We start from the raw sequence: 19588 nt of genomic DNA on the forward strand, positions 1-19588 counted from the left end.
CCACATTCCCATCAGTCCATTGGTGAATGCATTGCATAGGAAGGTGTAAAATACAAAGTAGAGCCAACAGAAGAAGGACGTGTTATGGACCCCATCGACTAAAGAATTCCAACTGGCGGGAGCCAAGGAGAGCCTCTTCTGCCATTGCCCCCACCCTGTGGAACATCTTGCCCCCTGAGGTGAGGTTGGCCCCCACTCTTCTGACCTTCAGGAAGAGCATCAAGACCTGGCTCTGCCAACTAGCTTGGGGATGCAAGAGTGATAGGCAGCCCTGGGGGAGGTTGGTGGCTTAAAGATGATCTCTCCACCTTCTAGTTTCCCTCTTTTATCTTCTTCTATTTTTGTGTTTTTTTTCTGTTTTCATAATGGTTTTATAACTTTTATTTGTAAGCTGCCCAGAGTCACTTTTATAATGAGATGGGTGGTATATAAGTTTAATAAACCTTTGCATGAGCCTTCTTTTTTATTTATCAAGAGAGACCGCATATCCTCAAAGACCCTTCCACAGATAGGAAAGGAATTAATGCTTGCTTTTCAAGCATGTGGGGAATGAAGGAATTCCACCAGTCAGGGTCTGAATCAACAGAACAGCATCATTGCCGAAGCTGAAGGATGAAGCAGCAGGTAGAAGATTGACAGTGAGAGATCCAAACTTGAATGAAGGAGGAATTGGAACAGCCTGCCTCCTGAAGTGATGGGTGCTCCATCATTGGAGGTTTTTAAGAAAAAAACTGGACAGCCATTTGTTCAGATTGATGAGGATTCCTGCACTGAGTAGGGAATTGGTCTAGAAGACCACCAAGGTGTCTATGACTGATTCTATGAATTGAAATCTGGACATCAGTTTCTTAATTCAGCTTCATTTCCAGCACATTTCAGCACAGGACAGAGTTTCAAGCTGCAGGGCAGAATAGCCTTATGTCAGTCCTCTGAAATGAGGCATCATATGGAAAGAGGCACTGCCTTCCCTGGTCCCTGCAGAGGCTATGCTAATAGAACTTTACTGAGTGGATCCAGCTTTCAGACTCTTTAAACTCTGTCTATCTTTGAAGGACAATTTATTTATGGACAATATGGCACATTATAGTTTCTCTAATCCACCAATGGCTTTGGCTACACTACCATGACTTACTTAACTATGGTTACGCTAACCATAATTTACTCAAACCAATTTTCTGGGTTCATGGAAGACACTGGACTTGCAAAGTACATTAGGCTAAAATGGTTGGCAAATTGTGGTTTAGCATGTCATGTGGACACTCCGTTACCTTAAGGATCCCACTAGGAGAAATGTACTTTCAGATTTGCAAGATTTTGTTAATGTAACCTACAATACAGTAGAATTAGTTCATCTGGGCATGCTTCCTGTCTGGACTACATCGCAAGGCTGACATCAATCTTGCAAGACTGAAAGTACATTTCTCTCTTGTCATCTTTGCAGCCCAAGAAATTAGGGAGGGTCCCTTTTGAAGCATTTGCCACACCCACCTTCCTGCTGCAGGCTAAGCAGCCTCTTATCCAACTGTTCCCTTTGCTGCGGCTCTTCCTCATCTCCCAAGGTCATTCCCACACCCCATTACACTGACCCTTATCAAAGTAGTAAAACATTCAGAAGTATGAAAAAGGAAAACTCTTTGTTGAGAGAAGTAATGGAAAAGCTGTAACGTGTGGCTATTGATGACAGAATAGCAACATTCAGCTGATAAAACTTGACTAAGTTAACTTCTGTGCAGCATCAGATATGCACTTTTTAAAAAGTGTGCTAGACCTGTGTTTAAAAACGGATCTAGCACACTTTCAGAAAAGTGCTAAACCCATGTATATAAGGTCCCCACGTTAAGACTTGACTAGCATGTCATATAGTTCTGCTAAGTTGCCTTAGAGGTAACCACGTAGCCAGTCTCTCCAAGTAAATTGGGGTGCACATCAAGATAGAACAATGCACAACACAGATACTGTATATATTTCATTCCATAATGCAGATTAGGAGAAGATATTTCAACACAGTGCTGGAACCTTGGGAGGAAGAGCTGAGTTTTTCTTAAACTACAGTGAAGCGAAGAAAAAAGTCAGCTCTAAACCAGGCTATCATTACCTTTTCATACTTATTTTCAGCTTCGAAAGTTGGTTAGCTTCCACATTATCTGCTTCCTCCAATGAGGATATCCTTTGTTCATTCGCTCTTTAATGAAAATCCAGACAAGATCACCAAAATTGTCTTTTAAAAAATACCTAATTTGTGCTTAAATACAATTTCAGCACCAACCTTTTCCAAGTGAATGATCAAACATGCTGTTGAGGGTTCTTCCTGCTTCTGGCCCTAGAATTAGTTATTTCTGCTTGTCATTACTTCTTGTCAACTAATTAAAAGGCAGCTAATGACCAGAGAAAGTACCAGGAAATGACTAATTAAAGAAAGCAAATGAGAATCTCAATTAAATATTTTAATCAAGGAAGGGGGGTAATTCTTAATTACATGGTAGAAAGCCAGAAGCAGGAAGACCAATGTTGAACAGGCTACTTCTGAGTAAATGTACATTAACATTGCAGAACTGCTAAAGGGAATATATTCCACACTTTTAATTTTAATTCCACCTGACAGTGGAAAAAACAGTGTCTCAAAAATGGAAAATGGTATTAGCAAGAAATCACTCACAGATTAGCTACTTTTCTGTCATCTTTAACATGGTAAATTAAAGAGATCTAGAATAGTCCATTTTGGAGTCAGAGGCTGATTTTTTGTTAGGGAAGAATAGCACTGTCTAATGTGTTTCTCAACCTTGGCAACTTTAAGATGTCTGGACTTCAACTCCTAGAATTTCCCATGCTGGCTGGGGAATTCTGGGAGTTGAAGTCCAGACATCTTAAAGTTGCCAAGATTGAGAAACACTGGTCTAATGTGTGTTCTTCAAGTTAATTAGCTACACAGATTTTTAAAATAACATTATGGGCTCCCCTTTAAAAAGAAGCATAGATGGAATATCAAAATAAGCAAGGAAGCAGACTTCCAGCAAAGTACTGTAATCTTCAAAGCAACCCTTCCCTGTTTCTGAGTTTATTCAATGCTTCCTTTGCAGTGAGAATCACAGGGTTTCGTTTGCTAATGTGAAGGGCCTAGCTATATGGCAGGCACTGCCCACAGTCTGCGGTCTGTTTTTCTGTAAACACAGGAGCTAAAAAAGCCAAGGAGCTTGCATTCCAATACTAAAAATAAGTTTGACAGCTCACAATATGCAGACTATACCTTCATCTATTCCAGCATGTCAGCTCCTGAGTGGGAACATAGGAATAGTAATGCTTTTTTTCTCAGGGCCTGATCCTGTTGCTGAGAGGATCCCAAGGGCTACTGGTTTGCTACAGACTGGGGAAATATTCTGGGAATGAACCTCCTGGCTTAGATTAAGGCACCAGGCTAGAAACCAGGAGGCTGTGAGTTCTAGTCCCACCTTGGGCATGAAAGCTGGCTGGGTGACCTCGGGCCAGTCACTCCCTCTCAGCCCAACCTACCTCACAGGGTTGTTGTTGTGGAGAAAATATGAGGAGGAAGGAGTATTAGGTATGTTTGCTGCCTTGAGTTATTTATAAAAAATAATAAAGACAGGATAGAAAATAAATGGAAGGAAAGTAGGTAGGTAGGTAGGTAGGTCTGGGCCTGATCAGACAAAAAGTTGATCAAGTCCTGTGGCTAAATTGACCAATTGTTTGCCTGCAAAGCATTTGTTCCCACAAACAGAATGGGAAGGGAATAGCTCATTCCCACAATTTTGTCCTGGTAGCTGGGATTCAGTAGAAGGTGCCATTAACTGAAAAGTTGTATTTGGTCAAGAAGCCACTGACTGTTTCCTCTCCTATTTCAGAACAGCCTCTGTGGCTGAACTAAATTTCCCATCCAGAGGTGACAGCAGGGAGGGATCAGAAACATCAAGACGGCAGCCATAACCTCACAGCCAGTCATGGGCTGCTATATAAATTGAATAAATAAACAAAATAAATAAATAAACTAAAGACTCATTCCCATGTGTATTTCAAATCACATTTTGCCTTTTGAATCCAGATCTCTGTACAGCCCTGATAAACTAGCATCAGAAAAGCTTCTGGGGTCAACAGAGGGAACAATGGGAAAAGGAGCAACTGACCAGATTCATTCATTGCACTAAACCATGATTTGTTTAATCATGGTTTGTCAAATTGCCCCCACTGACTGCATTTACTCCTCACACTAAGCCATGAATGATATTTTTGAACGACAGTGCTGTCCCTACACACACAAACTATCCCAAATCCAAATCTAATGTGTTCAATGTGTAACAGGATTTAACTTGGTTACTACAGTAAATTAATCCATTGTTTGAATTAAATCTAACCAAGCTTTCTACATTGTGCATATACCAGGAGTAGGTGTTGGTTAAGTCTGTTGTGAACTCCATCTCCAAGTTAAAAATATAGCAACAGTCTTCTGGCTTAGACCAAAGGCTTAATCAAGAATTAAGGAGGAAACAGAAATGACTCCTAATTAAATGATTTAGAATTACATTGTCTTCTAGTTTCATGCATAGTCCTAGAGTTGGACAGGAGCAGTGAGGTCATTAATTCTAACCCCCTGCTCACTGCAAAAATACAAATGAAAGCACCCCCAGTACGTGGCTATCAATTGAACCCATCCAGTCAAGGGGAACCCAGCCACCTCTCTAACTGAATGGGTTCTGGTGTTGAACTCTTAATCATAATCACCCGCTTTGGTTTTGATGCCGTATAAAATGTGACACTTCCCACTAGAATGCAGTGCACGTACATTGATGTAGAGGTAAGTCCCACTGAGTTCAGTGAGATTGCCCAGGAAATATGTACAGTATAATATTGCATGGGGGTTGGCCATCCTTGCTGGGAATTATGGGCACTGTAGTTCAGCAGAGCACCTAATCAAACCTGGCTGATCTCAGAAAGCTAAACAGGGTCAGCCTGAGTTAGTAGCTGAATGGAAATCCCAAAGCTGCAGGATAAACTGGATTAACAATAATAAAAACATCCTGGCAGATGTCAAATTATTTGCATTTTATTGCCCATATAACTGCGTGGCTGCATCTGTGAAATCATTTGAACTTGAGCTGGGTTTGAAAAAGAGTGTATCTTTTTAGTGCAATCACAACTGTAGAGGCTTAGGCTGGGGGAAAAAAACGGTATGCTGCCTCTGGACGTGGAGGATCCATTTACTTTGCAATATAATTACACTGTCGGGAAATAAGTTCCACTGAACTCAATGAAGCTTCTGTCTGACAATCCACCGTGGCTAGTGCTTGTTAGGTAACTTGGTTAAGGGAGGGTTAGCAAAGCTTTATCAGCTAGGCTTGCACATTTAACCTGGTTACTATTTTAACCCATTTTCTGGGTGTGCACGACAGACTGATCGCAAAAGAAGGGTAACGTTTGGGTTTTACCACCCATGAAGCCACCCACCCCATTTAACCACTGTTGGCGTTAATCAAGCTTAGTCCCTTGTCGAAATGCAGCGGCAGGGTCTTTTAACTGATCCGCTCAAACGTCTCGTGCGAGTCCAGCCACCGTGGGAAGAACGGGAAGGCGTGTTAGAGGCACGTGTCCAAAGAAGTGGAAACTTCGCAATTTCGCTTCTTGCGACTGCTCCTTCTCACACCGTGGCAAAGGGAGGAGGGGGGGAAAGACAACAACCCCCAAACCCAGCATCATGGCGCGCAACCAGAAAAAAAGTGACCCATTCAGACGACCCGTTTCCCTGCTTGCTTCGTCCGCGGGCTGAGAAAGAAGCGGGCGCGAAGGGAGGGCGGGTCCTGGAACCACGTTGCCAGGGAACACTCCCCCCTGACGTCCGCAGCCCGGGAGGTTATATAGCCGCGGGACGGTGCGGCCGCGGTCAAGCCGAATTGCTTTCCGGGGATCGGAGGGGGCAAAGTCGCAGCGGCGGACGGATTCAAACAGGGTCGCCGCTGCCGTGCCAGCCCGCCCGCGCGCCCGGCGGGGAAGGTGAGACTTTGGCTGACTTGGGCGTTCCGAGTGGCGCCGGGGATGAATGGCGTGCGGGTAGCGGTGCTGGGCAGCGAAGGGACGGGCAAGTCCGGTAAGTGGCTTCGGCGTTGCGCTTGCGGCGGGCGGGCTTGCTCGCTGCGGAGGAAGGGAATTATGCACACGTACACGGGCCGGATCCCACCCGCTGTCTGAGTACAATGTGGGCTCCTCTGGACATTAGGGAACAGGTCAAAGAGTCCGCTTTGAGCTGAGCGTCACTCCAGTCCTGCAAAACTCCGGGCGACCACTAGATGGCAGAGGAAGAACCTCGCTGACATCCTCTGGTTGTCTGTACAGGACTGTTGTAGTAGCCCAGATAGAGTAGCAGTAATCCTGGTGTCCCTGTGGAGACCTTTCTTGGCAAGCTTATTGAAATGCTTTGCCGTTCCTAATTTTGGGGTGGCTGTTTTCACTCCCCAGTCTGGCCTTCTGCCATAGGATTTCCTAGTGGTCTCCCATCCAAGTGTTAACCAGTTGAGCACTTTTTTGAGACCACCCAAATCAGCTGTGTGCTGACCAGCTCAGGTGGCAACTGATGGCAATAACAGACTCCAGTAACTCTGGAATGTCTTGCTGTTGTTTGCTGTTAAAAGATGGATAGTAGATTGCAGCTTCTGTGTAACAGGCTAACTGCTGGTCGCAAATTTATTTTCCAACCTTTGAAATACATTTAGCTGATATGGCAAACGATATCTCGATAATAAGCTTATACCAGTTTTTTTTAAAATAACTTTTTCAAGTTGCAAATTGTGTAGTTTATTAATTAAAAGCCAGATCCCACGCTTCATTGTTAAAAAAAACAATCCTCCAAATGAGGTGCAATTCATGAAAAATATTCCAGGGATAGTACCTTAATAATTATGATTGCCAACATTTCTGCAGGCCTCCTCACCTTTTTACAGTTCTTTAACATCTTAATTAGTTAGGTGCCACACAGTCAAGTCTAACTAGCGGTGACTGAAGCTCACCTGCTTGACCTGTCTTTGTCCTTTGAAAAATTATGCGTTATAACAATCTCTTTGCTCTTTTCCTCCCAGCTTATCCGTTGTGTTCCTGTTCTTCTACTGTATTTTCTCCTATCTTAACAAGCAAAATCATTTTTTTCCAGTCCATCATTCACTTGTATCACATTTCCAAAGTATATGAGGTACCCAGCTGGTCAGCTGATATAACTGATATAATTTTGCAAATGATAAAAATGTACTCAAATGATATAAATTTGGATTTAACAGACATTTGGGTTTAACAGACGCTCCTTTCTCCCACATGGTCTCTTACATTGAAGTTTTACTGGAAAACAAATGAATAATTATAGTAATAGTCTTGATATTTCCACTCTCCCAATCCATAATTCCACTAACGTACTGATAGAAGTTATGAAATATTGTTTAGAATCAGTAAATTTAAACTTCCATTAACAAATCTGATGCAAAATTGCTTTTCACTATGTTTAACGGAGGCTGAGAATATCTTACTGAAGATCCCACTGTAAGTTATGGTGATTGTAAAACTATTAATGTCCTGATTGTGCATAATGCTAAACAGGCTGTGGTTTATGTTTGGGTCATCATAATGTACAGAGCTATGCATTATGGTTTTGTGTTATAAGTGAGTGAGATGATTATGGCTTGTTTGACAAAATATGGTTAAAATCCAGGATTATTTTTAGGATTGAATGGACTCCATCTGGATTCACCTTCATGCTAAGCCAGAATAATGATTCTTTGGTTTGGGCTTAGCAAGTTATATGAAAAGCCAGTGGTTTCTGCAACATGGTTTATGTCATAATACGTGTGAACTGAACCACAGTGGCTTGTTTAATAAACGATGGTAAAAATGAACTATAGCTTAGAGCAAAACATAAATCCTGTAACTGTCTTCCTTCTAATTTTAGGTTTTTCTTCTAATGTTCTATTTTTAGAGCGAAATGCAAGTCTAGTCTAGGCTATTTTGTATGAGCCCAAGGCATAACCTGAAGATCCATGATGCAACAACCAGATCTGAAATCCGATCACTGCAAAGACTGCCTGGGTGTTCTTCCATCATGTAAAATAACAGACAGATAATCTCAAAAAATAGATGTTCAATTGGGCCTTCCCAATATTGGAAAATACAATTCCAGATAGCTACCTTTCTCTGCCTCTCCATTCTTTTTCCTCTCCAGTTATTGCTATGCATAGCAATGGGGCTTCAATGGCCATCTTCACGCAACTGGTTAGACCATGCAGGCTGCTTAATATGGATGTGTAGATACCTCTTCCATCCATATAACTCTTAACCACTATCAGTGGCTCTCTTACGGTGAATGGCGCCATGTGAACATGGAGTGGCTGACATTTCTTTTTGGAATTTGAAATGTTTTCACATTCTAGTTGGTGTGAACTGGAAGTGGTAGTGGCTTCTCATTTGCTCCTCACAATGGGGGTTGAGGAGCAGCGTGTGATGGGCAGAAGGGAATAGTACTCAGCTGACATGGTTTAGCAGGCCCTAATGTCAGCCCAAGAGAGCCACTTTGGTATAGTGGTTAAGGCATCAGGCTAGAAACCAAGGCATTATGAGTTCTAGTCCCGCCTTGGGCACAAAGCCAGCTGGGTGACCTCGGGCCAGTCCCTCTCTCTCAGCCCTAGGAAGGAGGCAATAGCAAACCACTTCCAAAAAACCTTGCCATGAAAACTGCAGGGACTTGTCCAGGCAGTTGCTGAGACTTGGACATGATTGAAAGGATTAAAAAGAAAAAAAAATCAGCCTATCCAACAAAAGAGAACCATTAGACCAGGTCAAAATCCACTGCAAAAGCACTTGGCTTATTCATCCTTTTCTATGCTATGTGGGAACTTCTCCTTATTCTTTGGCCACAAACTCACTCTTTTTTTTTTTTATTGGTGTGCAACTTTAAGTGCAACAGAATTTGTAGCTACAACAAACAGCTTACACCTGTGAAATCTATGTGATCTTGTGCATGTTTACTCAAACTAACCACATTAGGTTACTCATATGACATCTGGCAGAAACAAACAACAATATGATCACTGGATGGCAGCTAATAAAGCTTTCTATGTTTCTCAACTGCCATCTAGTAATAATCCTGATTTTTGAGGTGTAGACATGATCCACCTACACTGAGTATAATAGGACTTTTTCCTAGGTAAAATATATATAGGCTTGTAGCCTGACTCATAATCCAGTTATGAGCCGGATATGCCTGAGAGAAAAAAAGGCTGTAATCTAGAGATACGTTCTTTGTAAATACATACTTCCAAAACTAGAGATAGTGGTTAGCTTTGAGTGTTGCTTGGTGTTGTTTCAGGATCAACATTTCCTGTGTCTCTTTGCTGCCATTGAGCCATTATAGATATTATTGCAGCCCAGTTTAGGTAGCCTTAATATGCTTTAATAAATCATGGCAAAACCATAGCGGAGTGCAATGTGTGAAGCCAGGCATTGCCTCTGTGTAGTAGTCTATTTAGAGATTCTTATTTGAGGTAGGAATTATCACATTCACATAAATACACCTTAATATTTCTGACTGTTCATTTCATTATCTCTGGTGCCAGCAGTTTATGTCCAGTTTACATCTTGGGACCCAAGTGAGTCTTGCATTGTTGGCCAATTAAACTGGGAAACTAGAACAAATATACAATTTTCAGAGCTGAGGCAAAGTAGAAGTAGCAAGGACTGTGCACCTTGCCTACTATTAAGCATCACTCACATGGGCCTTTTGTTCTGTCTTTTCAGCCCTTACGGTACGCTTTCTGACTAAGCGTTTCATTGGAGAATATGCCTCCGATTCTGGTAAGTTTCCACTAACTTTGAATCTTCCTTGCATCTTATTTACACTCAGGTTATCCAGATGGTGGTGGTGGTGGTGGTGGTGGAGTCATACTATAAAATGGGAAAATAGAACATATAAATATTCTGAGCTCTGTGCTTTCAGGAAAAATACAAAGATATTCTGTGGCTTTCTTTTAGGACTGAAGATTAGCATCATTTTCTGGCTAAATATCAGATTGAGACAGGGAAGAGGTGGCAACGGCTCAATTAATCTTTGTGATATTGTTTTTTGGGGTATAAACAATGGCTTCTCTACCCAGCCTGTTTATTCCTCTTTTTTCTCACAGAATGCATTTATACAAAACATTTGTGTCTGGATGGAAAGCAAATTAACTTGGAAATATATGATCCTTGTTCCCAAGTAAGTTGAAAAACTATTGTCAATGGCGCACTCTGCTTTTGAAGCGTACCATTCCTTAAAGACTTCAGGCAACTGTGGAATGAAAGTGTATATGAGGATCCCACTTAAAGCCTGAAATGAGCTCAACATATTTTCATAATTCTCCCAGCATTAAAATGAAGTGGTTGAGAATTGGGTTAACATTTTGCAACCCATGGTTAGCAGAAAAATTTGCTGCCACAGGTTATTGAGATGGGGAACACCTACCCAACAACCTGTGGCAGTGAATTGTTTTAATGGTATTAAAAAAGAATTAGGCCTGCTCCTGAGGGACAGCTATGTTTCTAAGTGCCTTTAAAGGTGTTGATTACTCATATCATAGGACAATATGTGGAATGATGGTCTGATTTAGCAAGGCAGAGAATTCACAGAAATTGTACAGGTTTTTAAATGGATGCAGATTGTATAATTCAGTTCATTTATTTATTTTTATTATTTGTTTATTAAAGAGATTTATATGGCCAACTAACTCATGGTGATTCCAGTGGCTTACAAAAGTAAAACCCCAAATACAAAACCCACTACACCTCACCCCTCTGGAGGCAACAATACATTCACACAAACCACTTGATGTGCTCCACATCAACCTGGGATCCCCAGGCCCGCCGGCAAAACCATGTCTTCAGGGCCTTTTGGAAGAGTGTTAAGGTGGGGGCCAATCTTATCTCTGCGGGGAGATGTTCCACAGGGAGGGAGCCACCATGGAGAAGGCCCTTCTTCTCAGTCCCACTAGATGGACCTCCTTAATGAGGGGGATCCGTAATATACCCCGTCTGCCCAATCTGGTAGGTCAGGTAGATATAACTGGGAAAAGGCAGTCTTTCAAATAATCTGTCCCCCAAGCCATGTAGGGCTTTAAAGGTGATAACCAGTGCCTTGAATTGGACTTGGAAGCAAATCAGCAACCAATACAGCTCCTGCAAGAGAGGTGACACATGTGCAAATCTGGACTTGCACAAAACCATGTGGGCCACCGCATTTTGAACCAGCTGAAGCTTCCGGATACTTTTCAAGGGCAGCCCCATGTAGACTGTGTTACAGTAGTGAAAACGGGAGGTCACTAGGGTGTTGTGGGTGACTGTGGGCAGGGCCTGTTGGTCCAGGAAAGAGCATAACTGGTACACAACTTGTAATTGTGAAAAGGCCCTCCTGGCCACAACTGCCACCTGCTTCTTGAGCAGGGGTTGTGAGTCCAAGAGAACCCCCAAATTACGCACAGGGTCTGTCTGGGGTAGTGCAACCCCATCCAAGACCAAAGATGGCAATTCTCCATGAACCAAAGAGCCCCACGCTCAGAGCCATTCCGTCTTACCAGGGTTCAGTTTAAGTTTTGGATTGTGCTTCTACCAAAGTTGATTTTCTTCAGTGTGCAGACAAACCCATTTGGAGAATTGGATTAAAGTTGGTATGGGGCTCTTCACTTAGCTAGTTTTCTAAATGACTTTGGGCTGCTCACCATCTCTCAATGTCGTCTATCTCACAAGGTCATGATGGGAATAAGACAAATAGAACCATGCATGCTAACTTCTTTATAAGAAGTGTGGGATAAAACTTTTCATCTGAAAAAAATTAAGCACTAGCACTTCTCATAACTACAGTGGGAATGGATGCACTGTTGGAAGACCCAAAGGATTGGGTTGGGGACAGATCCTCCAGGAGAAAATCTGTCTGTATGGTTGCTAAAAGCTGACACCAACATGATGGCCGATAATCAGTTTTGTTACAATAAGGCTGAAACGGTGTCTTTCCAACCAAAAGTACAGTATAAACTGCTTGTCCTTTTGCCTTCCAGCCTCGACAAGGGAAGCTCTTGCTCACAGATGAACTCCAGTGGGCAGATGGATTTGTTGTTGTCTATGACATCAGTGACAGAACTTCATTTGCATTTGCAAAAGTGTTGCTGTACAGGATCCGTGAGCGCCATGCAGGAGCTTGCAAAAGGCAAGTTAGCCAGTGGCTGTGATTAGAAAAGCTGAAAGGTTTGTGTGGATCATAAGGGAAATGGGGCTAGATTCAGACTTGGTGCCCTTTAACTGAAGACCCATTGAAAACCAGGAGCAATCAGTCCAATTGATTGCAATGTATCTACCTAGATTGACTCAGCCAGTCTAAGTCTTACACACAGACCTATCATATAGGAATTGTACATAGGTTGACCCTAATAAACTGGTTTTTAAACTATGTATCTGCAGTGCTGGACAAAGCTACCTCAGAGTAAGTTTTATTGAACGGTGTGACATTTACTACTGACAGCCAGCTGAAATTCAATCTCTGCTTTTAATTGCAGTGTGGGAAAGAAATTGCTAGAATGAAGGAAGATCCCCATCCAATAAAAGCAAAGAACTCTCCAATGACTGATCATTTTTCACAACCTTTGTCTTCATATATGTGAATCTGTCACCATCAATAGTCAAAAAGTTTGTTATTCATTTACTTTCCAGAGAAAATGGCCAGCAGTTACTCATATTTCACTCTTCTTGCTTATAAAGCAAACCAAAACACTAAGGAGCAATCAGGATCCTAACAGAAACATTTTAGAATTTCACCAAAACAGTTCCCCAAATACTTCCTTTAAAATAATGATAATTCATTTGTGTTAAAATATAGGCTTGTCATATAGAGAAGACATCTTATTCTTTGTTGGTTTTAACTTAGGCATTACATGTTGAATATGATATAAATGAGCACATTTTTAAAAAAGGGGATGTATATATTACATAGATGAGCTCCATTGGGCATGAGCACACATACACATGTGTGTGTCCTCTCTATCAAACGATGTCATCTGGGAGGGCCTGAGAGGTGTGCCTTCCCTGTAGTGGCATCTGCCCTATACGACAGCCTTCCTTCTGAGATTTGATGACTCCCTACCCTCCTGGCCTTCTAGAAGGCTGTGAAGACCTGGCTCTTCCCCCATGCACTGGGCCAGGAGGTGAGCTGAGACCAGCACATGTGCAGCTGGTGTGAAGTTGTTATAGTGCCTTGGTTAGAGCGTGATGGCCTTTAATTTTGTGAGATTTAAGTTTGTATTTTTTAATATATTATAATGGAATGTGAGGATGACCCTGGAAGATGGGGGGAAGATGCTGCCTAGGGAACAGTCAGATAAAAGGGGGAGGAGCCTGCAACTGAATAATGGACAGAGCAAGAAATTTAGGAACCATCTGCCCTAACTTGGCAGGTGGTAAAAAAGAGATGGTGGGAGATTAGTACTTTCAGACTTGCAAGATTCGGTTAATGTAGCCTGACAATAAAGTAGAAGTAACTTGTCATGTCCCCTCTGGTTTACCTGGGAGGGCTGCCATTTTTACTGGTTTGATGTTAACTGCCCAGGGTTGAATTGTATAAGATGAGCGGCCATATAAATGTTTTAAATAAATACAAATATATTGCCTCTCATACAGGTGCATAACCATGGTGATCTAATGTTTTAAAACAGTTAACAGAAGTAACTGATATAAAAATGAGCTAAGCTTAAGAAGGTTCTTTATTTTAACCTTTCCTTTTCTCAACTTTTTTTTTTTTCAGAGCATCGGAGTGCACTGTTGTTTTGGTTGGGAACAAGCAAGATCTGTGCCACATACGAGAAGTTGGTTGGGATGAAGGACAGAAGTTGGCCCTGGACTACAGATGCCAGTTTTGTGAACTGTCAGCTGCAGAACAATGCCAGGAGGTGGGAGCTATGTTCACCAAAGCATTGAAGAGCCTCACTGCTCATTCCAAGGGGAAGGAGAAGAGGCGGCCCAGTGGTTCAAAATCCATGGCCAAACTGATCAACAACATGTTTGGGAAGAGGAGGAAGTCTGTTTAGTGGGAGACCCACCAGAAATGGGCAGGGAGAAAAGACACTCTCTCATACACACATATATATGCACATGCACAAAGGATCTAGTCCACATGAAGATCTTACCATGTCTCGCAAGGAAGTCACAGAAATGATTGACTTATTCCCACCCGGAATTGCAAAGCCATCGCTTAAGTCTAGTCTCTTGGTGACCCTCATGGGAATATAGTTTTTCATTGAAATAGGTTGACTTTAGATCATACTAAAGTTTTGTCTATGGTTATTAAGGAGTGGACTGTAAGTTAATCACCAGGAATCTTAATTGGATCCGGGCAGGCGGTATTAATAATCCCAGGAAAGATATGTGGTGCAGAGTCTAGATTATGGTATTCTTGATCTCAACAACAACAAAGCTGTTTTGGTCTGTGAGAGAGGAAGGCAGGCAGGCCAAAATTTACAATTGGAAAAGGTTTTACCCAAGCACCACAAAAGGGCCCTGACAAAGCAGGAGGAAAGGAAGAACATCTTAAACTGTTAGCATCTTTTCCAGATCTGTTGTTAAACTTTCCTATCAATTTAAGCATGTGCTTTCCTGGCTACAGTTCCTTTCATTAGTTAGGTTGTAAGAGACTTGGGGAGAGATTAAAATCTGCTTATAGTCATATCACCTCATTCCTTTTCCAGCTTTTGGCTATAATCAACCATGTGGCAGAGCCCTATCCCACATAATCAGTGTTTCCTTCTAATATATTTTACTGCCTTTTGCACAACTTAAGTGCAGAGACAGGGGCTTCTTGCTAAGGCTGGTCTTACATTAAATATTGTAAAACTACTGAGAGACTGGTGACTTTTTAGGGAAACCGGGGGACAGAATGTAGCATATGGCTAAGCAAGCTTGTAAAAAATCTGATCTCCACCTCTTGCTGTTTTTCCTGCTTGTGGGTAACATATAAAGAGAAGCTTTCTGCATTCCCACAGTAGGATGTAAAATGCATTTGGAAATTTGGACTGTTTCACTCTCCAAAATACGCAACGCTGCCCTTTGAGGTGACCGATAATAAACAGCATTCCAATTTATGCTTTTTTGAGAAAGTGGGGAGCAGCTTCAGCACGAACTGGCAAAGTATATTTTCTGTTCATTTTCTCTCTACGCAGGTTCTTTCTACAATGAAATTGGTCAGTACAGCATAGTGAGGGATTTGCATTAGTTTTCATCACTGCTGCTATTAAGACAGTTCTCAGCCCTCTGTGCTGAAAATAGCCAATGTTACCGAGAGTTCCACTTGCAGAGGGAAAAATAAATTAGACCACATTTTGATTTCAGTTTGGTGAATTCCTTATCATACTGTCAACCCTGTACTCAGAATGTGCTGTGCTTTTGCCAAAGACCTGCATATGTCTTTGTGTTAAAACTTTCTTCTGCATTGTTTTAGTACCATTCTTATTCAACTGGAGGATTTCTTTTCTGAAAGGGGGGGGACAGAGGGGAAAAAAACATTTTGAGGACATTGTCATAAAGGTGGTACAACATTCTGGGTTCTTGTACTTTACTTATGATGCTGATCTCTCTTCTTTGTGTCCTAACTGGCATTTGAAGTAATCTGTAGCCCTCTGGCTTCCTACGTGATTTCTGAGTAAGAAGCAGAGTAATCAAACACCACAGAAGGATTGAGCAATGTATAATCGAAAAAAATATATATAGCAGCACCCGCTGCCACCTTCGAAAAATGAAGTAAGGCCAAACCCATCACCCAAAGAAATTCTAAAGCTGCTTAATGTTGAGGAAGAAAAACAGGCCTCTTGTCCTAACAGCCAGGAAACACGCTGAGACAAGGAACTGGTCTCTAATGTTTATTGCTTGTACATAACAGGAATCCTAACAAACTGAAGAAGCGTGGGAAAACCCAGACATATAAACCCCAAAGGTTAAGGCGGTCCCAATCTGTGTCTCTTTGAATGGCTGACCAATTCCTCAGTGCTATGCATGCGGCTGACAGTCTGGATGGGAGCCCCCTGCTCGACATCCTTACTCATGACACCTCTTTTGAAAAAGATGGAAAGTAAGAAGCGCAAAACCCTGGGTGTCAGCTCTGAACTGACTTTCAGAACAATATATATATTAAATGCTGAACTCATGGAATCTCTAATGGGCCCTACTTCCTTAAAATATTAGATCTGACCATTTTTTATTGACTGCATTAGCGTAACTGGAACCTAGGCCCTTTTTGTGCTATTCAGTAAGCAAACATAACTGATCAAATGGAAGAGTTAATTTTATCCTCTGTGGTGTTCACCAATTTAGGGTTCAGATTATGGAGGAAAAGCTTACTGGAGTCTTTTCTTGACTTGGATTACAACTCCCAATTTCCCAGTCAGTCTAAAACCCAGAAATTCCATTCTCTGATTTCATCCACAGCTTCCCCCCTCATATCAGGCTTCCAAAAACAACAGCTAAGAATAGATGAGTCCCTTTTGAAATCTGATCTCAGTTTCTGATATATTCCTGGAACTTCTTATCTTCCTATCTCCTTTGCTTCTGGAACCTAAATGTTATGGGTTACATTTCCATTCCTGATACTAAAAATGAGGACAGCAGCTGGGATTTCTGCCTAGGATAGACTAGCTGTCAGTTGCAACACACTGAGCCACCAACTGGCTAGCCACATTTTAGCCCAACAGGTTGTGAAAACCTTACCCATCTCTATGATTTATGAACCAGTGGTGGTATATAAGCCCAGAAAGAGGAGCTGATTGAATAAACTGGATCAGTTCATCCTGAGAAGTGTGCCATGCAAACGCAAAACCTCTCAGTGGTCCTTGAACTTGAGCATACACACCCACCTGTGATGGTGACAAGTATTCTGATAGGTTCATATGACTGATTGAGGGATATTGATGTGCATTGCATTGCATTGGCTGCAAATGTACATGGAAATGTGTACAACAACATTTGTCTTGAAAAGGCATCTTTTCAGGATAAAAAACATTTTCAATAGCACTGTCTTGCACCGGCCATGGTGAACAAAGGACTGTGGACAGCAGTTCTCATATGGAAATGATAATGTTGCAGTGCACTTAAGATTGTAGCCCTTTTATTCCATTTCCCCTATAAAATGGTTTTCCAGTTTTAGATAGACAATATTGGTTTATTTGCAAAGAAGAAGAGCAGTAGCAGAGAAGCAGAAGTTTGCATATATCGATGCCTGGCTACATAAATGAAAGAAGTTCCCACCCAAGCCCAGTGTGTTGTCCTCCAGATGGGTTAAGAATGCAACTCCCAGAGTTTTAGCCATCATGGCCTCTGGCTACACAAGAGTAAGCTGAGAGAAAGCGTTTGGCCTAATGTCACCCAATGAGCTTCCATGGCTGAAGCTGCTGGATATAAACCTGGATTTCCCTGGTTTTAGTCCAAACTCTTAACTGCAATACTACATTCAACTCTGTTGGATTTGGAGGGCTGCTGTATCCTGAAGTTTCTATGTCTGTACATGTGTGAGAGTATGTAAGAAAACAAGTTGGTTATCACCTTTAAAGCACTACATGGCATGGGACCAGGCTACTTGAGGGACCATCTCTTCCCCATTACTTCAACCCGTTCCACCCAATTGTGCAGAGAGGGCATGTTGGGGACCCTGTTGGTAAGATAATTCTGTCTGGTGGGGTCCAGGAGGTGGGCCTTCTCTGCAGTAGTGCCAGCCCTCTGGAAAATCTTGCCCCCGGAGGTGAGTTTAGCCCCATTGCTCCTGGCCTTCCAGAGGAATTTGAAGACTTGGCTCTGCCACCGGGCTTGGGGCAGGGAGGGAAATAGTCATGCCTGGGGATGGCTAGTGCCTGAAAATGCTCCTCCAGTGCAAGGACTGAATTGGATCATAGCCATCTGGACTTTATTTTTATCCATATTTATTAGTTACTTGTAATTGTATTTTATATAGTGCATTTTTATATATTGTACTTACATATTTAGGGGACGCGGTGGCGCTGCAGGTTAAACCGCTGAGCTGCCGATCGGAAGGTTGGCGGTTCGAAACCGCGCGGCGGGGTGAGCTCCCATTGCTCGTCCCAGCTCCTGCTCACCTAGCAGTTCGAAAACATGCAAATGTGAGTAGATCAATAGGTACCGCTTCGGCGGGAAGGTAACGGCGTTCCGAGTCGTCATGCTGGCCACATGACCTGGAAGTGTCTATGACAATGCCAGCTCCAAGGCTTAGAAACGGAGATGAGCACCACCCCCTAGAGTCGGACACGACTGGACTTTACGTCGAGGGAAACCTTTACCTTTACCTACTTACATATTTATTGTTTTATTATTTTGTTGTAAACCGCCCAGAGGCCCCTGGTGGGAGGAGATAGGTGGTGACAAATTTGATAAATAAATAAACTAGGCTGAAGATTTAGCCTATACAAGCCCAGTCAACTCTGACAGGCCAAGACAGGTTCATAATAATAAGCCAGGTTGAGCTAATTACATTCCATCTCCTGACTAGATATCTCTCAGATATCCCTTCTAGTAAGACTTGCTAGTTGTTTTGTTTACCTCCCTGCTGCTATTTGGGTTGGCTACAAACTAGTCTTGTTCCACAACTTGCTAAGTGACGGATCTACTCAATTCAGCCTTGCATGATGACTGGTAGAATGGCTTTCACAGAATCTGTGAGGCTTCATGATCTAGTTTGTTGCATTCATGATACAAAGTACTTCTGTAAGTAAGTCTCCATCCACAGCTGCATGCACTAGAGCTGTAGCAGAAGTTCCCAACAGAGCCTAAGGCAGAGAATGCTACATAGATAGGAGCAGACATACCTGTGTATTAGAACCTGCACTTTGAAAGAACTGTAATCAATTGAGTATTGTGCTCTAAGCTGCGTGATACTTAAAATCCCACCCCACCCCCAAACAGTCTCATTTCACAGTCTCAAACCAGTGCCTGGGTAGACATTCAAGTATGTTTTGGGGGATCATAAACCCCCAAATCCATTACAATGGATTAAAGCTGCTGTCCTGCCATTAGGTATTCCCTCTTGCACCCATCTTTCTTCCTCTGCAGGAGAATATTATTTCTCTTCTCCATGTGATCAAAAAGTTAACCAGTACTGTGGGTAGCTTAATCAAAGCTAACCATGTTAAGAACAGCAGAACCTCATTTTCTTGTCTGCCAAGGAGTTCCAATGTCATCTCTAACAGAAGGAAAAAAATGTACAGGTTCTGGGCTGGAAGTAAAACTGGTCCAGCTTCTTTTCCCACGTTGATCTTTCCAAAGGCATCATTAGACTGGTCTTTAGCATGCACAGTTTCATCCCTTTCATGAGTTCTCATCCTTTCTTTTTAAACAAGCATGTCATTTGGGGCCTTCTGGCTTACTCAGTTACTGATAAAATAAATGCTTTCAGCGAAGTGATCACCTTTATTCTCCAAAAGGTTTTGGTGATGCTTGTTTCTTCATCACAGGCAGGGATTTTTGTCAACACAACTATACTGCAAATATGGGGACCATATGAAAAAGTCAAGAAACCAGAGCACTCCTTAAATTTAATGAA

The 19588-nt window shown here is 42.2% G+C and overlaps 1 protein-coding gene across 1 annotated transcript; it reads left to right on the top strand.

Moving 5' to 3' along the window:
* Nucleotides 1-6005: 6005 nt before the first annotated feature.
* Nucleotides 6006-15377, top strand: RERGL (RERG like). Its single transcript, XM_063308594.1, has 5 exons — nt 6006-6091; nt 9775-9831; nt 10158-10231; nt 12063-12211; nt 13799-15377. Exons 1-5 carry the CDS (start codon nt 6040-6042, stop codon nt 14079-14081), a joined length of 615 nt encoding a protein of 204 aa, XP_063164664.1. The 5' UTR covers nt 6006-6039; the 3' UTR covers nt 14082-15377.
* Nucleotides 15378-19588: the final 4211 nt, after the last annotated feature.

The sequence above is a fragment of the Candoia aspera genome, chromosome 7 (genome assembly GCF_035149785.1).
Source record: "Candoia aspera isolate rCanAsp1 chromosome 7, rCanAsp1.hap2, whole genome shotgun sequence".
Classification (NCBI taxonomy): domain Eukaryota; kingdom Metazoa; phylum Chordata; class Lepidosauria; order Squamata; family Boidae; genus Candoia; species Candoia aspera.

Coding starts and splice junctions, on each gene's coding strand:
- RERGL (XM_063308594.1), top strand. CDS start 6,040: ATGAATGGCGTGCGGGTAGCGGTGCTGGGCAGCGAAGGGACGGGCAAG. Junction 6,092..9,774: donor CGAAGGGACGGGCAAGTCCG/GTAAGTGGCTTC, acceptor CTGTCTTTTCAG/CCCTTACGGTACGCTTTCTG. Junction 9,832..10,157: donor AGAATATGCCTCCGATTCTG/GTAAGTTTCCAC, acceptor TTTTTCTCACAG/AATGCATTTATACAAAACAT.